Source organism: Amblyomma americanum, chromosome 10, assembly GCF_052857255.1.
Source record: "Amblyomma americanum isolate KBUSLIRL-KWMA chromosome 10, ASM5285725v1, whole genome shotgun sequence".
NCBI lineage: Eukaryota > Metazoa > Arthropoda > Arachnida > Ixodida > Ixodidae > Amblyomma > Amblyomma americanum.
The window spans coordinates 54937862-54961207 of NC_135506.1; the positions used below are offsets into that span (position 1 = coordinate 54937862).

General features: G+C 46.0%; 2 protein-coding genes across 2 annotated transcripts in view; one reads left to right on the forward strand and one right to left on the reverse strand.

Moving 5' to 3' along the window:
• The window catches only part of GlnRS (Glutaminyl-tRNA synthetase), a 29902-nt gene extending 9739 nt beyond the window's left edge, over positions 1 to 20163 (reverse strand). The window contains exons 1-11 of the mRNA XM_077640442.1: positions 19940 to 20163; positions 19576 to 19729; positions 16879 to 17064; positions 14645 to 14775; positions 12200 to 12269; positions 9785 to 9945; positions 7744 to 7930; positions 5553 to 5740; positions 4008 to 4369; positions 1438 to 1525; positions 950 to 1035 (exon numbers count right to left, since the gene is read on the reverse strand). Of these exons, the coding sequence (XP_077496568.1) occupies positions 950 to 1035; positions 1438 to 1525; positions 4008 to 4369; positions 5553 to 5740; positions 7744 to 7930; positions 9785 to 9945; positions 12200 to 12269; positions 14645 to 14775; positions 16879 to 17064; positions 19576 to 19729; positions 19940 to 20074 (1748 nt within the window). The 5' untranslated portion in view covers positions 20075 to 20163. The remainder of the gene's footprint in view (positions 1 to 949; positions 1036 to 1437; positions 1526 to 4007; positions 4370 to 5552; positions 5741 to 7743; positions 7931 to 9784; positions 9946 to 12199; positions 12270 to 14644; positions 14776 to 16878; positions 17065 to 19575; positions 19730 to 19939) is intronic.
• Positions 20164 to 20632: 469 nt separating this feature from the next.
• LOC144106938 (uncharacterized) lies at positions 20633 to 21428 on the forward strand. The gene has a single exon (XM_077639896.1). It carries the CDS (start codon positions 20855 to 20857, stop codon positions 21281 to 21283), a length of 429 nt encoding a protein of 142 aa, XP_077496022.1. The 5' UTR covers positions 20633 to 20854; the 3' UTR covers positions 21284 to 21428.
• Positions 21429 to 23346: the final 1918 nt, after the last annotated feature.

Here is a 23346-nt window from a genome sequence, read left to right on the forward strand (position 1 = left end):
TGTCTATCTATGTAAAGTCTCATTCACATCAGACAACGGCTTACTGCTTTTTTCTCATGACTTCTTCATAGCAGTGAATACAATGCAATGGTGCACCTTTTCTCAGGCAGCCTAATCAAGTGCAAGTCCATTTTAACAATCGAATTTGCGATGTAGTCGGCTGATCACTGTAAGCATCACGAATGAATGAAGTGAAACTTACAACAGGATCTCTATGATATGATCCCGCTTGATACGAACTTATAAAATGCCCTAGCCAGACTGCATTGCGTGCAATGGGCGGAGATTCAGATGTTATGAACAACCCTCCGCCCCACTGTAGATGATATGAATGCGCGGGCCGTGATCGGAACTTTGAGCACCAAGTACTCGCTGCCTGTACATCGCTGATGCCACGATCGCGAGTCGCAGGGTGCACACCGCGAGAAGTGAGCGGCAGCGTGACCAGCACAGCGCCTAAGTCACGAATCAGCGGTGGCGCGCGGCTGTAAGTAAACCTCGTCAGCTGAAAATAGATTTGCATAAACTCTACATATGATTTTTGGTCGTTTTGAATGATACAAATTTCAGCCGATATAAAAATTTTTCGTGACCTTGTGAGATTTGTATGATTGAGATTCTACTCTAATTGTTTTACAAATAAATCTTTGCTTGTGCCGTCACTGCCGTGTGACTAAGGTGAATTTAAAGATAGCTTTCCATAATGCTATAGTGATCTATAAAGATCTACAGCAACCTTTCCATTACTACACCCAAGTTATGACATCTCGTGGCATCACTGTGCCAATGACCAGCACAGGTGCTTTTTTCCAACAGTACTCAAAAAAAGGTTAAGGTTAACGTGAAGTTTCCCATGCACACACACACATAACAATGTGATTGGAATTGCACAGCACAACCAACCAAGTCCTAAGCTAACCTAACCTAACCAGGCTAAGCCATGACCAACCTTGGTGCGGTCAGGTTGAGCGAGTCCCTGACACAGGCCTCCAGCAGCTGAGGGTCCACAGCAGACAGCGAGCCTGTCAGCCCCAGCTGTAAGGAGACAAGACTAGCCCTATGTCACGTGAACAAGAAAACACACCCGATTCAAGTACCTTACACTGCAAGCTTCGTTGTAACAGACCTACCACTTGTTTGTGACATTCAATCTATTCATGCTGTAATTTACCAACTTTTGCACCAAAACAGCCCAAACTTGAAACACTTCAAATTACTGCCACAGCAATTGCACATGACATCAAAGAACATGAAACAGGCAGGAACTAAACTAAAATTGCCGTTGCCTGTCGTTCGTTTTGATACAATGAGGCAACAAGCATGCGCAGGCTGGTGTTACTTGCAGCGGCACAATACAGTTTGTTGCGACCAGAGGCATCAAAGGGGGTTATATAGTGTGAACACCATTTCATCTGTGAGCATAGCTGGGTGCTGTACCTTGGCACAAAAGTTGTTGATGGCATCTGGAGGAAATCCACGTCGCCTCAGCGCTGTTAATGTGTACAGCCTAGGGTCGTCCCAGTCCCTGAAACAATAGAAAAATATCGCATTTTTTTAAAACCAAAAGGAGCCAGTGTCAGGGATCTACAATAAGCGATCACAAATGTTTCCGTGAAGAAATTTGGACACCGCAGAATTTGGCCTGTGAAAACTCCCCAAAAAGGGCAAGCCACCAGCAGTTTACGTAGCTTTTAGGTCACGCTTTGAGCCAACAAGCAAGTCTATGCTGGCGTTCTGTGCAATTCTGTATACTCTGCGCAATGCCAGCACCAATAGCTGAAGCTGGCGTGCACTGCCTCCGCTGCCAACTTCGAAGTTGGCTCCCCTGCTCCCCCCCCCAAGTAGCAGGATTGCTTCAGCCACAGCAGAGGTGGCAACAGCTGCTGCTGCTACCGTTATGCTATCAACGCAATTGCATGCTCCTTGTTGGCCATGTTTTTTGAGCTGCCGTGCCTCTACACAGCACTCATTCATTAAAATTTTTAACTCACTGCTTGGTTCGCATCGAATCTGCTCTGGAAAGTCAAGTTAAATAGATGGCTTGAATTTTTACAATGCCCGATATGCACACTGAAAATCTGTGTACTGTAAATGTGTGTATGTCTCCAAATTTTTCACGTTTTTATGAGTTCAGTTTAGAAGAGCTTACTGCAGCATAATTTTCCTATGGTGGCAACAGTCGGAATGTGTCTTAGCCTGAATTTTATGCCTCACAAAATTAATTGATTTTTCGGGGTTCCTGTAAAATTTATGTCAGCTTTGTTAGATTCATTCCTCAAAGTATGCAGAGGATTAACAAAACAAATTTCCTCCAATGACGGCGGGTGGCTGCAGCATTGTAGTTGAGCACAAGCATGCTGGTTCAATTCCTGGCCACAACAGTTGCATTTTGACCACGGGAAAAATGCAAAAAAAGTCACGTGCCACAAGTTCAGTGCACGTTAAAGGGACCATGAAATGGTTTTGAAGACTGCCAGTTAAATGCCCTCAATATGTGGAACAAATGCTTGTAAGCATTCATACTAAGTTGGAGTCCCTGGGATTAAACTGACGATTTTTTATTCACTTTTAAACGCTGCTATTTTTAATGTTTGTGTGCTGATTGATCATCGCATAGTGACGATTTCCGTAACTATATTCTAGAGCGTGCACGTCACAAGTACTGGTGATGTAACGGTGAGCAACAGGGGCTTGGTGCCGCCATTCGCTTAAGTCATGATGCCATGGCTACAGTTCCGTTAGGGGGACGAGAATATGCTGTAGTCTCAGCAGCCGCTGTGAGCTGCCGGAATGAACGGGAGGGAGAACAATGCATGTGCGCCACCAGCTCCGGTCAGCCTGTGCACTGGGCAAGTCCCATGAACTCAGTGACGAGTCGTTGCTGCCGTTGCCAGCGCTCAGCAACGGGTCTCCACACAGGGCATACTTGTAGGGTTCAAAGCCCACCACAGTGGTCATTTGCAGAAGTCGTGCCTTGAACCATGATGCACTCACAATGACAGCAATGAAAGGCACACAAGCGACTGCACTGAAAAGCGAGTGAGCGGATGCGTCGACTGGAAATAAAGAAATCGGGTGTCGAAGCTTGATTTATTGACGAGCAAGCAGCTGTCCCAACCTGCTGTCTTCGTTTTTTGTGGGGGGCGCACCAGAGTGCATCAGTTGAGAAGGAAGAGGAAGTGTGTCATATTTAATCGTCGAAATCTTCGATATAATGAAGTTAGCTTAAATATTCTTGCAGGGGTTTGATGAGTCATGGAATACTTATCACTCGTTCACTTTGATCAACCTCGTTAAATATTGTTTCACTGTCACTTTATGACATCAAGTGCTGAGATTAATACTATAGTGTAGCGGGCACCAACGAAATGAAGGAAAGAACGAGATTTAGTGGTGGGAAGTTGACAGCACTCACAAGATGTGAGTGAAAACAGAGCCAAGTGCGATCCAGCACACAGACAATGTGACAAGCAATAATGGTAGCGTCAACAATGGAAATGGCTCGCCATGATGTGAGAAGCAAGTTTGTCTGCTAACAAATACTAATACTCTGTTATTGTAGCAATAAGTACATTACGGCAGCATTTCGAGCCTTCAGCGTGGCGGTGCCGTGGCTGCGCCGCCACGCTGTCACGTGGTTGGTCACGTGGTGCGGAGTAGCTGCCAGCGGCGCTGTGCCGTGGCTGTACAAGCGGTTCGTCACGTGACCAGCCACGTGGTGCGCCGGCGAAACCGAGCTGCCACAGCTGTGCGTATGCGCCAGCTGTGCCTATCGCGTCACTGCAGGTTTAACCAGAGCTAAACCACTGCCGATTTTTTTGCTAACAATATTGCTAACAACATGAAGCCCAACACTGCAGCATCCGTCACTGCCACGGTTATGTCTACAAACAGTTATGGCAAGAGTTTAGGACTTTTTTCAACACCCTCCCTAAGGATTCCAAGCTGAAAGCTATCAAAAAACTGTGGAAGATCCAATGCAGAAGACACAGACAAAGCCCACTCACCTGACGACGCCCTGTTCGATGAGCTTGGCGATCTTGCGCTTGGAGACGACCGTGTAGTTGAGGTTGAGCCGTCCGTACTCCCACTGCACGGGGCAGTAGACGTCGACGGCGTTGCAGAGCCAGTAGTAGGAGGAGCGACGTGATTGGAACTCTTTGGTGCACAGCGAGTGGGTGATGTGCTCAAGCGAGTCACACAGGCAGTGGGTGAAGTCGTACGTCGGGTAGATGCACCACTTGTCGCCCGAGCGTGGGTGCGGCACGAAGCGCACCCGGTAGGCCACGGGGTCCTGCTTACCCTCCTCCAGCGTCACCTTCATGCGCAGCGTGGCCTCACCCTCTCCAAACTTGCCCTTGCGCATGTCCTGGTGACGGAGGCAACAAAGGCATCGTTAGGAAGGTGAGACCTTTAATCAGGTCTGTATAATGAACATAGTACAAAATACAAAAACAATTCCTGCCAACGTAATCACATGATGCACTTAATCAGTTGTCCGCCAGGATGCAAGGCAATTCTCGCAGCCTGCCAGTAAGCAGGTTTGTTTTACAGATTGTGTGGTCCACACTTTTCAGCCAATGGTACTAAGCTCCAACCATGCACCCCTGCCTGGAGATGTGCAAAAATTTTGACCCGAGTTCAAATACCAGATTGCAGAACAAGGCCAGGGCACTAAGGATGCTTGGTTTGTTAGCAAGCAGAACACACTTCTGTGAGCCCTGATAGATGAGCTAACCTTGCAGCATCAGTTGAACGAGGTGATCAGAATATTGATGCGGTCTCAAAGGAAAACTCCTGAGGCAGGAAATGCACAGAGAAGTGGATGATCCACATGTCAAGTCAACCAACGATAGCTCTCTACCAACTCAGTCAACCAAGAGCAGAATTCATCCACTCTTCTTATAATTCCTGTTTCAGTACATTCCACCTTTCCTTGCACTGTATGTGTCCATATATTTTTGTATTGACAAGATCTAGGTAGGTAACTGCTTTCGTGAATGCTTATGAAATTGCCAGTAAACAGCTAAACGACACATTTTCGTCAGTGAGAAGTTTGAAAAAACAAGCTGGCACAAATTATTATACATCAGATATCGGCATTCACAGGCCATTATTCCTACGCATAAAATAGCGCGTGTCATAGCGTGCCTGTGTGACTACGTGAGATGATATCCACAACCTCCACTGTCTCATCTCAGATAATTGCTCTACATTATCTGCACTATGTCAAATACCTGTGAATAACATGCAAGTCCTTACATTTGGGAATGTTTAGTGTAAAGTGAAAAGTGCATTATAATAAATTATATTAGCCCCAATGGAGCACACAGTTCCCACCAACATGGTTCCAAATGGTTAGCCCTCACATGCTTCAAAAACGTACGACAGGAGAACTTATTCTATTTTCAACTGAATATAGTTCACCACTCCTTCAGCCAGGCCTTAAAGTGTTAACACTAAAGCTCTCTTGGCAAGGTAGCTAAGCATTTCATTGATTCCATCCATAAGCTCACAAATGCTCTGTCTAGTTAACCAAAAGAAAAACTTGCCTCAAAAAGGCGCAGGTTCTCTTCGATGGTGCGATCACGGTAAGGCGAGGGTGGAGGGTTGAAACCCTTGAGCTCCTCTGCGGTCTGGTGACAGACATACGCCATGCCACGCTGTATAAGCCGCACAGCCAGGATGTAGAGGTCGTCGAAGTAGTCAGAGGCATGGGTCACGCGGAATGGTTCATAACCTGTGGACAGACAGCAGGGGTAAAAATCCTCCTTGACTCGTCAGACAGAACTGAGGCACAAAACACATTACTCCAGGACAGATGCTTCACATGTGGACAGCAGCAATGGTCAGCATTAGTGATACTTTTCCTGTGGAATGTCCTCCCAGATGAAACTGCGCTAAAGTTATGTCTGAGAATTCAAATTAACTCACCCAACAGCTCATCCTGCTTAGATATATGTCCTCACTAACACTTCAGACCAATTACCCAAAGTGAACAGCAAAGAACATTGCTATTGTTGAACATGGGGCTACGTGGCTGTCATGAGCTTTGGAGATACAGCATGGAACAGAGGTGAAAAGACGTGACATTGTCTTGTTGTTCCTCCCCTTTGTCTTGCTTGATGCATAACTTTCTTGTTTCTGGGAAAAAGTCATCGAATAAATGCATGTCCTAAGGACCAAAGCTGAGAGTTTGAAAAGTAACAGTTATAAAAAAGCAAGAAAAACAAATTTTGCTGCATCATGTTCCATGCAAGAGACAAAAAAGATGTGCAGAGAACTTAATTACATCATGTGCTGAGAATGCGAAAGTATTAAAGTCTGAAGTCCCCTTGGCCTGCTTTGCCACCTGCATCAAGGCTGCCCGCCACAAACGCTGAGCCTGTGCAGCTGCCAATACTCCATCTGCAGTGACATTCTTTCGTGGTTGGCTCTCCCCTTGCAGGGATTTGTCAGTGCGGTAGACACAAGTGGCTTTGATGCTGGCTCCATGCCAACCCGATACGTGGAGCTGCCTAGACACGGCCGCACACAACTAAATGCAGCTGCCACTGCACTCAACCATGCCATGTGACCAGCGCACCTGCCAATTACTAACTGCCGCCTGCCAGTGCACCTGCCAACTTGGCCATATGAAGTGGTCTCAAGATGTCACACACCCCATCGACCAATCAGCGCTCAGCCATGTCACATGGTCTCATGATGTCACATACCCCGTCGACCAGTCAGTGAATTTCATGACAGACTCCAGTGAATTTTTTCTTCCATGAGGCTTTTAATGCTCTCGTATTAAAAAAAGAAAACTGTGAAGCCACTCTATCATAGTAAACACAGGCTTTGGACAGAACAAGAGGTCATGACCGACCAAGCAGGACATTACGAGCATCTTCAGAATGACAAATGTGGAAATTAGAACAGAACGTTTCATAACTCAAACTTTAACCATCAGCTGCCTTATAGGGATTGTCATCACACTACAGAAGGTTGCTACCCAGTTGTTCCGGACACAGTCAAGAGCTAGACCAACAAAGTGGTACCACAGGAAGTTGGCCAATGATGCTTCTTTAACCTTTACACTTCCCCCTTCTTACCAATTCCAAAACACCTCTGCTGTATTCAATACTTTGCAAATCCTGAATAATAGGCATAAGATTTGCGAAATACACTTATATGCATCCTTGAAGTCCCATTTCAAGACATCTCTAACAAAAATGGTGAACTTGTTTAAAACAAATAAGATGCGAGTTAGAACAAGACACTAATGACAGGGTGGAAAATGTCATAACCGCACTTAACCAACCCACACTCAGGAATACTGCAGTAGACAAGAAAATTCACGGTCGTATTTCTTCAACATATACGGAGATCACTAAATGAGGGGTCTTACAGTGCACTTATCTTGGCTCATGGTGGCAGGGGCAGCAATGGAGATGGTTCGGTTTATTATTTATAGGGGTTTAACATCCCAAAGCGACTCAGGTTATGAGGAATGCCGTACTGGAGGATTCCAGATAATTTCGGCCACCTGGGAATCTTTAACGTGCACTGACATCGCACAGTACACGGGCCTCTAGCATTTCGCCTCCATCGAAATGCGATCGCCGCGGCCGTGTCTTCTGGGTCAGCAGCCAAGGATCATAACCACTGAGCCACCATGGCAGCTACAACAACAACACTCAAGACCATTCCGACAGGCGAACCCAATTCGATAATACTAGCAACGCCCGTCCGATGGCTTACCGAGCCACTGCACCATGTCCTGGATTCCGGCAAAAAAACGCTCCTCTTCCTTCTCGGGGTTGGTGTCGTCATAGCGTAGGAAGCAGACGCCGCCCTGTGACTTGGCATAGCCGAAGTTCACGTTGATGGCCTTAGCATGCCCTATGTGCAGGATGCCGTTGGGCTCTGGCGGGAAACGTGTCCGCACCTGACAAAATCGGACACGAAGGGAGAGCCAGTTACTGCATTACGGCATGAGTCCAAGTTCCACACCACTGTCAATACAGGCAATCACTGACAGATACTAAGGACAAATTGAAGATGGTCTGTGTCGAGAGATTACTGTGTTCTATGGTTTAGTCTAGTTCAGGGGGCCTCGCGTCCCAAATCGACTGAGGCTATGAGGGACGCCTTAGTGCAGGCCTATGGATTATTTCTACCACTTGGTGTTCTTTACCATGCACTGACATCGCACAGTATACAGGTAACGACAAAGAAGCCGTTTCCACTGAAAAAAGAAGCTTTTATAAGATAAAAGAACACAAGTGAACTGAAGTGTGTTGACACAGTTTTTTGGTCCAGTTCCCAGTGACTAGGCTGCATCATCGTCCACTTCAAAATGGTGATCACAGGGTCATTTTTGGTGTAGAGGTCAGAAGTTCGAACTGAGTGGAGGGAAAATTTTTAAACGCAATTTTCTCAGCAATAACTGCTGCTTCTGCCGCCGGATACACAACATACCCAGAAAAAGCCAGAGACCCAATTTATACTAAGAACAAAACTTAGATGGAGTTACTTGTGCTGGATGCCCCTTTAAAACAGGTTCCCTGGATGTACCAAAGAGTAAGCAGATGATTCAGCAAAAAACAACCCAATCATTCACAAGGCTACAGATCGATGCAATTAAATTTCCAGCCCATGCCCTGCCCTTTTACATGTTATTGTATTTGCATGATTGTACCGCGAGTTCTTTTTTGTAAATTATATTTCCGAGAACGCATTTCACGCTATATCCGAAACCAAGGTCAGCATATAACACAAATTTTTTTCGCTGGTTGTCAAGGCAGCTTTACCGCCAGACTCGCGAGTTGCGAGGAGAAACCAAACTTCTGGCAACCTCGTGACCATAGATGGAGACAAAAAAAAAAATGGGGGGCTGTGGGGAAAGGGAAGGTTGGGGTGAAAGAAAAAAGCAGGAAAGAGGTGCCACATCCTCGTAATAGGTGCATCCTCGAAAACCGTTGCCCTTAAAGTTGTGAGCCCAGGTTATAATCGTAATAATAACTTTTTCCTTTTTTTTATGAGTACAACCCCCCCGCTTTATGTTATATTTGCACGTTATTGACGTCTAAATACGGTAGTCTGTCTTCCATGCCACTGTCTGCTAGACCATCATTTGTGCATACAGGTCTCGTAAGAACGATATTTCAGCAGTAATTTGTTTTGTGCTGCTTGTAATTTGTGTTCTTTGCAGTTAATTTCATTTAATGATATCCATCCAAAATTACCTGGTCCACTTGGCTGAAATTAAATTCAGCCATGACCTGAGGACATGGATACAAAAAACTAGGCCCAACAAGCTGAATGGACAGGTGCAACCATCAGTCAAGGAAAGAGCAAAAACAGGTGCCAACAAGAGCAGCAGCAGTACTGTTTAGTTCATCTGTACGGGCAGCAGATTACAGCAAAATCTCAGCTGGATGAGAAAAATTGCAAAAGTAACCACCTTCCATTCACACAACATGAAACATGCACGTATGAACACCACATGCGTTTTGAACAAGGTAGATGCAAAAAATTATCCCCGTGAAAAGCGTACGTTTAAACGAGTCTGCACAGTGTGCTGAAAAATTTGCAACATCATCGTGGGGAGCCAGTGTGAATATATTCAGATGAAGACACCGTGCAGCGTGCATAACACACATCTTTCTGTGCATTTTTATTGTGTTTTCGTCTGAACACGTTCAAGACAAGGTCAACTCACTAGCCCAATCGCAAGCAACTCTGTTATCACTGCAGCAGATGCCAGTCTCTATATAATGCTGCAATATTGACAGCCCACCTTGCCACCGGTAACCTTGAGGTGGTTCTTGAGGTGCGCCATGGTGGTCTCGGTGACAATGTACCCTTCCGTCTTGTGGTTCTCGCCGGGTTTGTGGAAGTGCACCTTAGTTCGGAAAAGCTCCTCCATCGTGTTGGCACCGGTGTCGGCAGACAAGCCGTCTGACCAGGTTGGAACAATGAAAGAAAAGAGCAAGCCACCCCGTCATCTATGAATCCTTCACTCATGACACTTCAATGCATACACACAGCGTTGTTTGACTTTCCTGGTCACTGTTGCAATGTCTGAGGGATGGTATTCATAGGCTTTATGCCAGGTATTCATTCATTCATTTTATTTCTCAGTGTGCAACCTGAATTGAGGTCGAACACTCACTATGCAACACTACTGCTTTCACCTTAACAGCATGGAAGCAGCCTTAAGTGCCCGTCGAGTTTTTTTTTTGCTGGGAGTACTTGGGCTGGGATACTTCGCTTATTAAGCATCGGCATCGCTCTGTGGCATTACCTCTTGGCTCCACAGGACTGCCGCTTCACTGGGTTCGTGTGAAAATCGGGATCAGGCATTCCCACATGGCAATCAAGATCTTCGAATTAGCTGGGATGGCACAGGCCGCCGATCTGAATTATCCAGTAAAATTTACACTAGAAACTATGAGACCACAGAAATTCTTCGAATTATCAAGGTTTTACTGTATTTTTATTGTCATTTCTGGATGTGTACAGCTTCTGTCAAAAGCACAGAGTCCAACAGATTGGCTTCCGAGCCATGTAGAGCTGAGAGATGCTGATGAGAGTTGCTCTCTTCCAAAAGATCTGGAGCACTGGTGGTGCACAACAACATAGTCCAGAAACAAAATGCTAGAATTGTACACTTTTAACAAAGGCTGTGAATAATAAGCCCTTTCTGCAGACAACAGAGTCACCTTTGAATAATACTGTCATTCCGCATGTATGCTTAGCGCTGACTTGAAGCACGTGCTGCCTCAAAAAGAGGAAGTGGAAGTGACAGCGATCTGACAGTGTGTTACCGCATGTGGACGACATCGACCTGAATGCGGATCTTCACACCTTCCTGCACCTCGCTGAAGAGGCTCGTCAGCTGGCCAGAGTGCGGATTCTTGACCAACAATGCGGAGATGCCCAACACTATAACCTCCGACGCTGCGATGCTCGGTACACATCAGGAGACCGTGTGTGGGTCTGGTTTCCCATTCGCCGACGCGGACTAAGCGAAAAGCTCCTCTGCCGGTATTTTGGACTCTACAAAGTGATCAGGCCAATTGGAGACCTCAACTATGAGGTCGTTCCTGATGGCTTTCAGAAGTCTCGGCGATCCCTGCACCCTGAGGTGGTACACGTTGTCCGTCTCAAGCCTTACTACGAGCGACAGCGGTAGAGCTGGGCTTTCGCGTGCACATCATGCTTTCCCTAGTGAATTTTTTTTTTAAACACACAGGCTATGCATCGGGACGATGCTCTTTCTTTCCGGGGGTGAGCAGTGATACAGTGCATTCCGCTAGCACGCGCCGCCTCAAAAGAAAAAGAAGAAGCAATCTGGAGCTGTGGTCAAGACGTTCGTCGAAGCCTGCCGCTATCTCTTGTGATCAGTTATCTCCCGCATTCACACGTGACAATATCTAAATATTATGTTAGCCTCTCCTATGCTACAGTATTTGCAGTTTCAGCCAATCTTTCATGGCACTTAAGAGCTCTTAGCAAAGGTATTCTTGGGCCCTAATTTTCACAGCTTTGTTAACTGCATGCAATGCAAATATAAAAAGAGAAAGAAAGGCAGAGTGAAGAATCTGCATGCCCCCTTACCCGACGTTGTGGAATGCATCGTCTTTCGCCGGTGACCGAGTCCTGACCTTGCTAACTCATTCCAGGCAAGCAAGAGGCGCGCAGCATGGTTTTTACAAAGTGCATGACAGGACCCAAATGATATGAGAGAGGGATGAAGGAGAAAGCACAAACAATGGAGCATTGGAGAAGGTGAAAGCACAAAGAGCACCATGAAAGACAAAAAAGAAGCAGAAAGCATTAACACAGAGCATGCTTGCAGAACAAAGCATTATGACACAAAGCAATCATGTAATGCACAGACGAAAACTGCGGAAGATTATGAGGAAATGAAGAAGGCAATGCTAAATGCATACGGTGCTGCATACTTTGTTGCAGCGTCTTTTTGCCAGAGACCAACTGCCACATGAGTGAGGTTATGACTTTGCTTTTTAAACGTGTGTGTTTTGCAGAACCTTAAAGACTACCCCCCAAATGCAGGGACTATAAATCAGCTAGTATAAACAATAGTGCATCTCAGCCGTTTGAGGTAGCCTGTACGCACACATGCTGTCAGACATCCAACAAAGCCCCAGGCAAAATAGTGCGCATCTGTAGAAAGTCGTGATCTCACCGTTACTTGGCTGCAGTTCGACTGACAATGTGTCACGAGGGGAACATGTCTTAGTGCGCTCCTTGCCTCCCTGAAAGTTTAGAGGCCGAATATTTTAGTTCCAGTTCATGCACAGCCTCCGTGCAGTAAAAGAGGCACTGGCTTCAGCACAGAAAAAAAAAAACTCGAAAAATGTACGAACTGAAAATATTTCCTAAAAAAAAAAAATACAAGAGAAACTATAGAGAACCTCCCAGAAATCACCTGTTGTGGGCTTGCAGCACTCGGTGCAAGAGAATTCTCTGAGAGCAAACTCTGGCAGGACAGACATTCTCAACAGCAAAATTTAACAACTCCAGTTCAGCACTGCCAGCAAGGCCTACACACAAGTGCACAACAGCAATTGCCAACCATCTTTCGCTTCCATACAACCTTCTGAATGCTGAACACCTGCTCAAGAAACAACTTACGAGTCAAATTTCTCAGGGCCCAAGCCTAATCTTAACAAAAAAAAGCTCGTAAAAAGACATAGCATTCTTTATTTTTTGTTCTATGGCAATGCTGTGAGCTGTGAACCCGCTTTAATAATTCTTTGAAAATTGGACGCAGCACCATTACGAAGACCACAGAGAGGACGACACAAGAGTGAAGAACGCTACTAACAACTCATTTATTTTTCACACCAGGGGTGGTATTATATAGGCTTTATTACATCACATGTGCACTATGGGGCTGTGCCAGCCGTAAACATGCTACTGTCATGACTCACACTCACTTGTCTACTTTCACTGTATGGCAAAGCAGGTAACAAGTAACAAGAAATGATTATGATGTGAACAAGATACGAATGAACAAAATGCATCAAGCAACAGCAACCAGTGAAAGAAATAAAAACGAAAGTCTTTCAGCTTTGTTTTGTACACTTTTCCAGAAAATCGCACTCAGCAGAGTACCACAATATCGAAGCGTCGCTGATGCACTGGTCCGCCTTTTTGTGTATGTTGAAGGCCTAATAGTCTTGGTTTAGCACTGTACATGTGTCCAGAGCCTTTGCTTTTTGGAAACGTGGCTCGCACTTGCATTCTGTTACATGCAGAATTAAACTCACAAGCTTATCTTGTTGTTAGGTTTTGCAAATGCTCCATTAAACGGTCATTGGGGCAACAACCTGTCCGCCTAATATAGCGCCTTCCGCAGGACAGCACTCCTAAGGCACAACTGACAAAGGCTTCTTCGTGCTGCTTTTTGCAACCGCGCTAATCAACACTGCAAACGAAAGGGCATAGCTTCGTCAACTTATCTGGCGGTGAGCAAAACAAGTGGCACATTGTGCCTGCTGGCCACATTTTTTTCAGGGTTGTGTGAAGCCTTGTGAACATAAGGCTTTACCTCACGTTTGGCCTTCATATGTTCTGTTTCAGCCATCTTTCGTCTGTGTCCAATTTCTAGGAGGGTTTCGGCAACAGCCACAAGAAGCAAACAAGGGAAGCCTGCAGCCAAAAGTCTGCGTACCTGATGTTCAAAACTATCATGCATTTCATGCAGGCACGACTTTCGAAGTGCAGATTCCATGCAGAGGGAAGCAATGGCTCTTTTTTACAGTCTTTTTACACAGCCATCGCTTCCCTCTGCATGGAATCTGCATGGAGGACATGTTACCAAGCTGATCGTTTTAGGAAATATTACTGCATTTCCTAGTCAGCAAAAAAAAGCACCCTATTTGCTAACCATACTAAATTGGCTTCAAACAAAGAAACTGCTGCTAGGTGTAACACACCCTAAGAAAAAGCCCAGAGTTCACATCATACACATTTGTGTACATAGTATCCTGAAAAATTAGACTCATCTGAAATTATAAATCAGTCTCTAAAAATGAACTACCACTAGATGATTAAGCCACATAACTTTTTTTTTTGTTTCAGCCATGAAAATTCTTCTCTGCTACTGAAAAAAAAAATCGTCCAAGCTATCAGTAGTAGATTATTCAACCCACAGTTACTGTAAACTCTCCTGACACAAACCCATACACAAAAGAAAACTTACATTTTGTACAGATGGGAAATGTCAGAATGCATGTTTTTTTTCCCTCCATGGCCAGATCCGATACTGCGGGCCAGTGCCGACGCAGGGGGTGCACCAGCACAATCATCAGGCACTGCCCCACTGCCGGTTTCCCTGCCAATCGGATGGAGCCAGCAGGATTCGGGCCTTGCCCAGGTAGCACATTACAGCGGTCCAATATTAGAAATCCGTTGACAAAGCGTGGCTTTTTTACTTCAGGTAAATGTTCTGCTGAGTAAATTAAGCTTGTTGTTGCTTAGAGAAAAATGTAGAACCGCAATGACTAATTGAAATGGTGTCAAATTCAAAGCTTCAGTTACAAGAAGACTCTGGGCCAGTCACCACCCCCACTCTCATGCAGTTGTGGCAGTGAAGTGCATGGCTATTGATGACAACACCACCCACTTTGGTCTTAGGCCGAGCCGCTTTCTGGAGGTCAGCGTCCGACTTAGGGCCAAGCAGATGCAGCACCTGGAGGTCCACCTCGTTCTTGATGTACTTGCCCTCGGCAAAAGGCAGCTTGGAACGGGCCTCCGCTGCAGCAGGGAAGGAGAAATAACTCGCATCCTCCTCCTTTCCCATTGCACGGCACATGGAGGTCAACACAAGGCACATGTATAGGCTTGGCTGTGGGACTGGGTGTGACAAACAAAACCAATGGGAATGCAAACATTGTTTGCCAAACTCATGCCATTTGAATGATAAATGGCCTCAATTAAACTGAAGGTTGAAGCTATAACCACCATGGGTTTTTTCATAAACCATTTCTGCTGTGTTTATGCAAACCACGAGTGCTGGCTTTGCTGATGAAGGCAGTGCACTGTCATTACTGCAACCCTTTCAACAACCCTGCCAAAGTGTACTATTTGAGCAAACGGAACGTTCTTTACATTATGAAAACAACAGGCATCTGGACACTCAAAACTGCTGTCCTGTTTGTAACAATGTCACATTGCAGCTCATGATCTGCAGTTCGCTATCCTATTTTGGTTGGTAGCAACTTCATTTAAAGTCCTGCAGAGCTTTCGCCGAGGAGGACTTAGGTCTTCCACGTGGGGACGTCGAGGTGTTGCCTCGCCGTCGCCTCGCGGGCCTGCTGGACGGCCCAGAGTTGGTCACCGAGGCTGGGGCTGCGCAAGGCAGCGGCCCACCGCGGCGGGAGGGTTCCAGAGTTAGCACCGTGCGGGTTTTTGTTACAGTCCCAGAGCATGTAAGTTAAAGTGGCTATATCAGCGTAGGAGACCTTGGATATATTTGTCGGGTATGTGCCGCGGTAGAGCCTGTGGTATTGTTCCAGGTTGGGGTACGTGAGCATCTGCAGTTGTCTGAGGGCCATCGCGTCCGCCCTGTCCAGCTTGTCGCTGGGCGGAGGGAACGTTCGGAGGGCCAGGCAGAGGGCCTTGGTAATTTCGTTGTAGCTGGTCAAGCAGTCTTTGGTGCTGTCCCATGGACAACGGTCGCCGGCGCGGTGCGAGCTCGCGTGCCTTGGCGTGTGCCGTCTCGTTTCGGTTGCGATATGTCTTCGATACTTCTCCCATGTGCGCTGGAAACCCTGAATTCTGGTTTGAAAATCTACTTCCCACTGGACTTGTTGACTGCTCAGGACTCAGGCCGCTCTCTGTGAGATCCAAGGACTTTGCGTCTCTCTGTGAACATCCTACGACCTAGCACTCAACACTTATGGCTACTCTATGTATCTGAGAGCGGCTTTGTGGAATTGATTCGATCGAGCCATTGCACTCTATAAGCGTCTGTTTCGGTCCCAAGGAAGGATGCGTTCGTTTCACATTTAGCAGGCAGTGCGCATCGTCAGCTTGTGGAGGATCACGGGGCGGCTGCGGCAGATGGCGCCACATTCCCGTCAACAGCGCGCGCTCCTTGCTCGTCGTGACCAACCAGCGCGCTAGGAGCGACGGGCGATGGTTTGCAGTAAGCAGTAGTGGCACGCGCTATGCTAAATGTGCCTGATATCTTGCGCAGGCTGTCACACTGTCGCAGTATCTCACGCTCGAGTTCGGATTTATAAGTAAAGGAACGTCACTGATCAGTGTTCTCTTCTGCGCCGTTGACGAGACGATGAAGCATCGCTGGGCATTCACATGGTTGTTGTAACCATGCAAACGGTGCTGCCAGCCTTGGCATGAACGAGTTACAGAGAACAGGCAACCATGGAGTGCAAACTTTTGCCACGTGCTCAGATAGGCTGTTTTGATTGGTTGCACTAAGTGTCGTCATTGGGAGAGTGAAATGGGAATGGGAAGCTGCGCGAAAATCGAGTTGAGGGTAGCATTTTGTTTGCTTGTATTTTGAAATTTCTTCATTGAATAACTCCCGTTCCTATGCATCGATTCTCGTAATTCTTTTTGAGTCAGCATCTGTGTGACGTAAAGAACCCATCTGAAGTGTAACCGTGCTTCGCAGCCCCTTTAAGATGGCTGCAATGATGAGCGCTACCACATGGCCCTCATTAAGTTTATCAAAACCTCACGTGGGCATATTATTCATAAGGGTATGGCAATATGGCAGCACTTTCTGCAAAAGGCAACCACATTAAATTGAATCTAAAAAAAATAAATAAAGACACATTTTGTTCCTAGTTGCAATGCCACAAAGAAGGTAGAACAGTGTCTCTTTCTTACCAAGCAGAATGCCAACATTGAACTGGTATCGGTCCTCCACCAGCTTCTCACGGTGCTTGGCAATGACATCCTCAACAGCTTTCTCAATTTGGTCGGGTGAGACGACGACGCCAACGCCGCTGAATGATTCAAATGCATTCTTGTCAAGAGGGGGCTCCGGGTGCATGAGCAGGTAGTCCATGGCCGCTGTGCAAGGTGGAAGCAAGAGGCATACAAGAATCCGTCACCAGAATGCCTCTTGCAAACAGCCTATTCACGAGTGTCTTTCACCCCATGATATTACTAGGCATTGCCAGTTATCACATCTAGGGTCCCCTTCATACAGTCGTAGGACTATAAAATCATTTGCAAGGCAATGGGAGAGGATGCCGTATGTTGACAGCAAGGTGCCAGCAGATGCAGCACCACTGATGCAGTGCCCATTAAATTTAACACAAGCCTTACACTTACAGGAACCGGAAACTGATCAAAACGTGTATAGAGATTATGGTGAAAATGAAAAGATGCTACGACATATTGACAGAACCGAGAGGTGCGTAGCTACGAAATGAAAATTTACATAACTTGGCATCAAAAAATCTCAAAAAACAAACTGAAGCAAGATTCTGCAATGAAACCTTAGTATCACGGGTGTATACAGCCACGTGTTCTTGTCTTGGTAAAATATGACCTATATGTTCTCAGGCGCATGTTTTATCATTCGAACATATCTGTCATAATTTACTATGGTTTACGTCTCTTTAATTCAATTTTGTGATGAAAAGCGATGCTTCCTTCACATCACCAATGAACTGCTTTGCATTGTCATTAAATGCCACCACAATGTTTTCCGTTTCTTAGAGGCAGCCATGGTGCACTAAAACTGTCATCAACAAGACATAAATCACTATGCTGTAACACCTTTGCTCATGGAAAAGCATAAGGGCGCTTTTGTTATTTTGTGCTATTTTCAGCAGTAGTGACTAGATGCTCTTTGGTATTCGTAGACACAGTTCACATGCCCTGCAGCTAGCCTAGTAAAAGCACACATGAATAAATGGCTTATGCAGGCTCACACCCAGCATATGTCACACGCTCTACTATAGTCGGATACAACTCATGTACCAAGTGGCTTTTCTCCGTCAAAGAGCCCTCTTCCAGCCAATGGCGCCGGCTGATTCTCATGAGCCTGCTAGCCTGACAATACAGGGAATGGCAGATGCAAGGGGACAGTCCCCTTCCTCCATGATCGGGGATATAGTCCCTTTCCTGTATTGTCATGCTAGCAGGTTCATGAGAATCTGCCGACGCCAATGGCTGGCAGGGTGCCCCTTGTTGGGGAAAAGCCGTTTCGTTCTTGTGTTGTATCCGACTAGCTTTTCCTGAAATACGTCAAGCTTCCAAGCCCACTTCTATGATGAAGTCTATGGTCAAGCATGTTACTTTTCAGCTATTAGCCCTAAAATGTATTAAACATGGCCCAAGCACCCATTCCAGCACCTTTATATTGGTGTCATTTGTGTGACCGTGTTATAGACGGGGCATAGTTAGAAGAATCCTGGAACACTAGAGAAAAAACAGAGCAAGGGACACAGAACAAATGCACTAGATGATGTTTTCAGAAGCAATCTTCAATGTGACATAGAGTCATTACTCAAGAAAGTAGTTTGGTGCCTACAGGAAACAGGAACAAAATGGCATGCACACTTGTACATACATTTTTACCCACAGTGAGCACTGTACCCCGTCATCATGTTGCCCACTAGACTGTTGTGCGCATGCAATGACAAGCAAGGAGTAGAAGAGGGGCTAGTTCCTGAACGTGTTTTAAAACCATTTGAATACAATGTGTTTCGCTCTTCAGTGCCAATAATACAAATGACTATTAGATAAGAACTCCAGGCACTACCGCAGCCAGCTTCCTTTCCATACAAATAAAGGGCTGTTTCTGAAGGTAGCCACTACCATATCTTTATGCATTAATTTTTCTTTCAAATATTTCCAGGTAGCAAATACGGGCTTGAACATGCTGCCACACAGTTGCTGCCACACAGTTCACGTCACTAGCTCCAAGCTTACAAACATCTTCCACCTTGCTTTCATCTTATATAATCATATAAGCAGATTCATAAAGTCTCTCTGCAATTTTCTGGGTTGGTTTTTGTCAGCCAGTTGTGGTTTCTCAGTTATTTCTGGCGCCCATGATACAAAAAAAAAAAATTCTCTCTGCAGAATTTTGCAGTCGAAGTGTTACAGTAACAAGAGGAACTGCCTGCCTGAAATGAAATGGAAACTTTCCTTTGCCAAACCGCCTCAGTGAGGACAGCTACAATCCTCTCGATGCAAACTGCTACAACTTTTCTTCGCAGAAACCTTCAGGCACGTCACTGGAGGACGGGACCCATTGTTCCAGTATTTATTATTATTATTTTTAGCACTGATCGAACACGGCGCCGTGCCAGATAGCTGCGAGTCGACTCTTCCACTTCGGACACAAAAAATAAGATTGAATTTCGATAGCTTCAAGCGCTCAATGCGCCCAGCACGCCGCAAGCTGCCCAGAAGAAACTAAAAATAAATGCCGCCAAGCAAGCTTTCGCACAGGCCGAACGTAAGCAGGGTGATGGAAATCTGCCTGCCAAGCACGACAAGGCCGTAAAAGCAAGCTAGCGTAACTGCTCCCACTCATCGTGCGCTCGTGACACGCAGCTTGCGTACCCGTGAGCTTCGCCTCAGAGTCCAGCTTGGCCGTAGCGACGTAGTCGATGAGCAGTGGCTCGTACTGTTTTATTTGTCCTTTCATCTTGGTCACGGTGTGGTACAGAAGAGTTCCCATCGCTTTCGGAACCGGCTGGTCGATGAGTTTTTCAGCCTGTCAATTGAAAGAAAGGCGCCATTTCGCCACGAGCAGATGAGTTCTGCGTGTAAATAAAGTGGACAACGCTGTTTGACATTCCTCAGCATCGAATTTCACGGATGACGTAAAGAAAGCGGCACGCGGTACATTTGGAACGGGACTGCCGGCGTGCCGGCGCGCCCCGAAGATCGCGATGAAAAAGCATCGTCCCGGCTTGAGACTCACCGCAAGGATGGCGTCGAAAAGGTTCTGCGAGAGGACCGCATTTTTTGCAGTTTCCTTCGCCTTCTGCTCGCTGAGACCAATCTGAACGAACTTTCGCTCGCGTTCGCTCATCTGTGTGTTCACAGAAGCTGCCATGTTGGCCAGAACAAGAACCGGAAACGAGAAAACTTTTTGTAGTTACCCCTAGACATATAGCACATATAAAATGCATCTGGATGCATGAAAGGTAATTGACGGTCTGGGCAGTTTGACAAAAGTTGACAATCTTTGACGCAAATACAGTACTAAACACCAATGCACCAATACTCATGGCACATGCACGAGTAGGTCTGTTTTCATGGCGCGTCATGTGCTTGCGCAAAAGGTGTCAATCACTTCATAATCAAAAAGGTTATCTCCTCGTTCATTAATCATCCAGCTACTTCCATTTTGCTTGTCTTTGATACAATATTTATTGAAGAACTTGACTCGCTCAGAAGCGACCAAATTTATCACTTTTTTTTCTACGTGATTAAAAACGAAACTAACAGCCGGCGCTGAGCCTGACAGCGGCCAGTCGGCCAGTTTATTACGACTGTTATCGCTAAATCCTATATTCCTAGTTTGGAAAGCTTAGCCCGGCTTAGCTCTGAAAGAGCTTTTATTTCTTTACATTCTTTTTATTTCGCAGCCAGGTGATGCGGCCGATTCATGGCATTGCCAAGGTAGATTGCCAGCATTACGTAAACGTGATCTCGCGATCAGTCAACTTCACGACGAGACCAACGAGAGGCAGAATGGCGTCGTAGGGCTGTTGCGTTTGTGCTTGCTTTTGTGGGAAGATCAAGCAAGTGTCAGTTGCAGCGTCGTCAGGGGATAGCTCTAAAAAGAATCCTATCTTGACCGTCCGGCGTTGTTCTCCTGCCTCGCGGAAGCATGGGAGCCCTGTACCACGGAGACTGCCTCGAGGATGACCTGGACCCGTGGTTGGACGAGGACCCGTGGATCGACAGGGTCTACCGACTCGGCGACCACGACTCGGAGCAGGCGGACGCCGTTATCACGCACTACCTGACGGACGACGAGCTCTACCAGGCGCTGGCTTTTCCCTCCGACTACGACTGGTCGACGACAGTGATCTTCAAGTTCGACGTGGACTATCCCGAGATATGGCGAAAGCTGCTCAAATTTATCGATCGCTGCCCCCAGGTGAAGTTCGGCGGCTGGGCGCGGACGAGGGTGGCGTACGTGCACCTCATCAAGACGTGGACGGTGTACGAGGCGGACTTCCTGATCGGGAAGCGGGAGCTGGACATCGATGGCGTACACTGCCGTATCCTGCCCGTCAGGGTTGCGCCGTTCTGAAATACCTGTGTGGTGTGCGTGTCGATCGCACTGTGTCGTTGTTACTGCGTTTCCTGTTGTCGGAGTCGATGTGCGCGCGTTTTGGTAGGCATCATTAAAGAGGGCCAATACTCGTTAGTTCCTCGCCCAGCTCTGTTGACCGAAAGCTGCGTTTTTTTTTTTTCTTCATGCGCCGAAAGAAATTGAGGTGCCCTCTGGAGAATTGCATACTTTCGTGTCCAGCATTTTGTGCCGGTTAAACTTTTTTCGAACGAGCTGAACTGCTGCTTGCCTACTTTAGTAAGCTGCTGTTTCACATCACAAGCACCACGCATAATTATGAAGGGTTTCCACTGCATATGAGGCAAGGGAATGACGATATCAAATGACATTCCACAATTTGTAATGTGACCAATATGTGCAATGTCACAAAGAACCAAATGCAGACAACTGGGTGGTAGTGTTTACCACTGTCTTGTGGAGGCATTGTCTTCGCATATTTTTTTCATTCCAGTAAATTACTGTGGAAGCATGGAGCACATAGTGTTATATGTGTTATTACACAGACAAAATCCTCTCTGTGCAAGTTTAGAGCTCAGACAAGTGAGCATTTCCAGCATATAGTGCTTGACCAGAGTTTCAGAGTAAAAGAAATAAATGACAGCCGATATGTGAAACAGCCATAGAAGTGCACCTTAGAAAAGAATAAGTTTGGGCATGTTGGTGGTTCATGCTTAAAAGGAGTGTAGACACGTAATTTTGGTGGCATATTTTCTCTACAATGATGTGGAAGACACTACTGTGCTTGAATCGCCACATGGTATTTGCCTACGACCGCTAAATAATTTATAATCAAATTTTTCTGTAATGCTGTTCCGGTCTCAGTTTCAACAGCCGCACGATGATTGACGTCATTGTGCGCTTATAGGCGACGAGAGGCATGAAAAAACTGCAATCTAATCACTGCTTCTACATTTGCTGTCATTCCAGCTCTTGAGGCAGGCGGGGCTTTAGCACTGTAGTAAATTAAAACTATGAAGCAGCAATTATATTTGTTTTTTCATGTTTCATGTGAATTATAAGTACACTGAAGACATAAGTCATTGTTTTGCTGTTGAAACTGAAACCGCACGAGGAAGAAATTCGATTATAAATTATTTAGCAGTCGTAGGAGAATACCATGTGGTAATCCATTTATAATAATGCCTTTTGCATCATTATAAAGAAGAAAACATGCACCCAGAAGTTCGGTGTCTATACACCTTTAAAAAAATAGCACACAAAAGAAGACGGAACAAACGAGAAGACGCTGACAAGAGCATGTCCATGTCTTCTCGTTCGTCCTGTCTTCTTTTGTTCAAGAGAAGAAAAAAAAACAGCGAAAAAAGATGCAGGACCAGGAAAAGACACGCACAGACTGTCACCGGACTTTCAACTGATTTATTATTGATTCTACCACGTATTTAAAGCCACTACTTGTGCAAGCGCACATACATTCATCGAAGTCCAGTCGTCATTACAATCCAGATAAAAAATGGCACTCTTTATCAGTGATAATAGACGGGTTGCTTATGCAAACATGTTCGTTCTTTTTTATAAAATACGCTTCTAACAGTTTGCACTCGTGCCTGGATTTTCCGCGGCCGATAATGGTGGTGCTGTTAAGCAAAGCTGAGCATTCTTTGCACTCTTTCACATGTATGGCCAGGTTGCTCGCTATACCAGAATGCAGCGTTCGGCCGTGTTCCCCGAGTCGCTCGTTCAAGCACTGCCCCATCTGCCCTATATAAATTTTTCCACACGAAGTAGGGATAGAATATACTACCCCCACAACACACTTCTTAAGCTTCGTTTGGTGCTTTTTTTTGCAGGCAGGTTCTCGCTCAGAGCCGGAGATGCGAATGCAAAAACTAGAAAGCTTTCGTGGGCCCGAAAACACCAAATTCACACCAAATTTCTGGGAAACTTTTTTCAGCCCATGCGAAAATCCATGGTAGTAGGAGATCACCTCAAAGTTTCTTGTCTCAGCTGTTGGGTGCTCGGTATTGTCAGGAGGCTTCTCTTTCCCCAATGTTTCAGCGACC

What these genes read in the sequence shown, in the direction of transcription:
- LOC144106938 (XM_077639896.1), top strand. Translation starts at nt 20,855, where the DNA reads ATGGGAGCCCTGTACCACGGAGACTGCCTCGAGGATGACCTGGACCCG.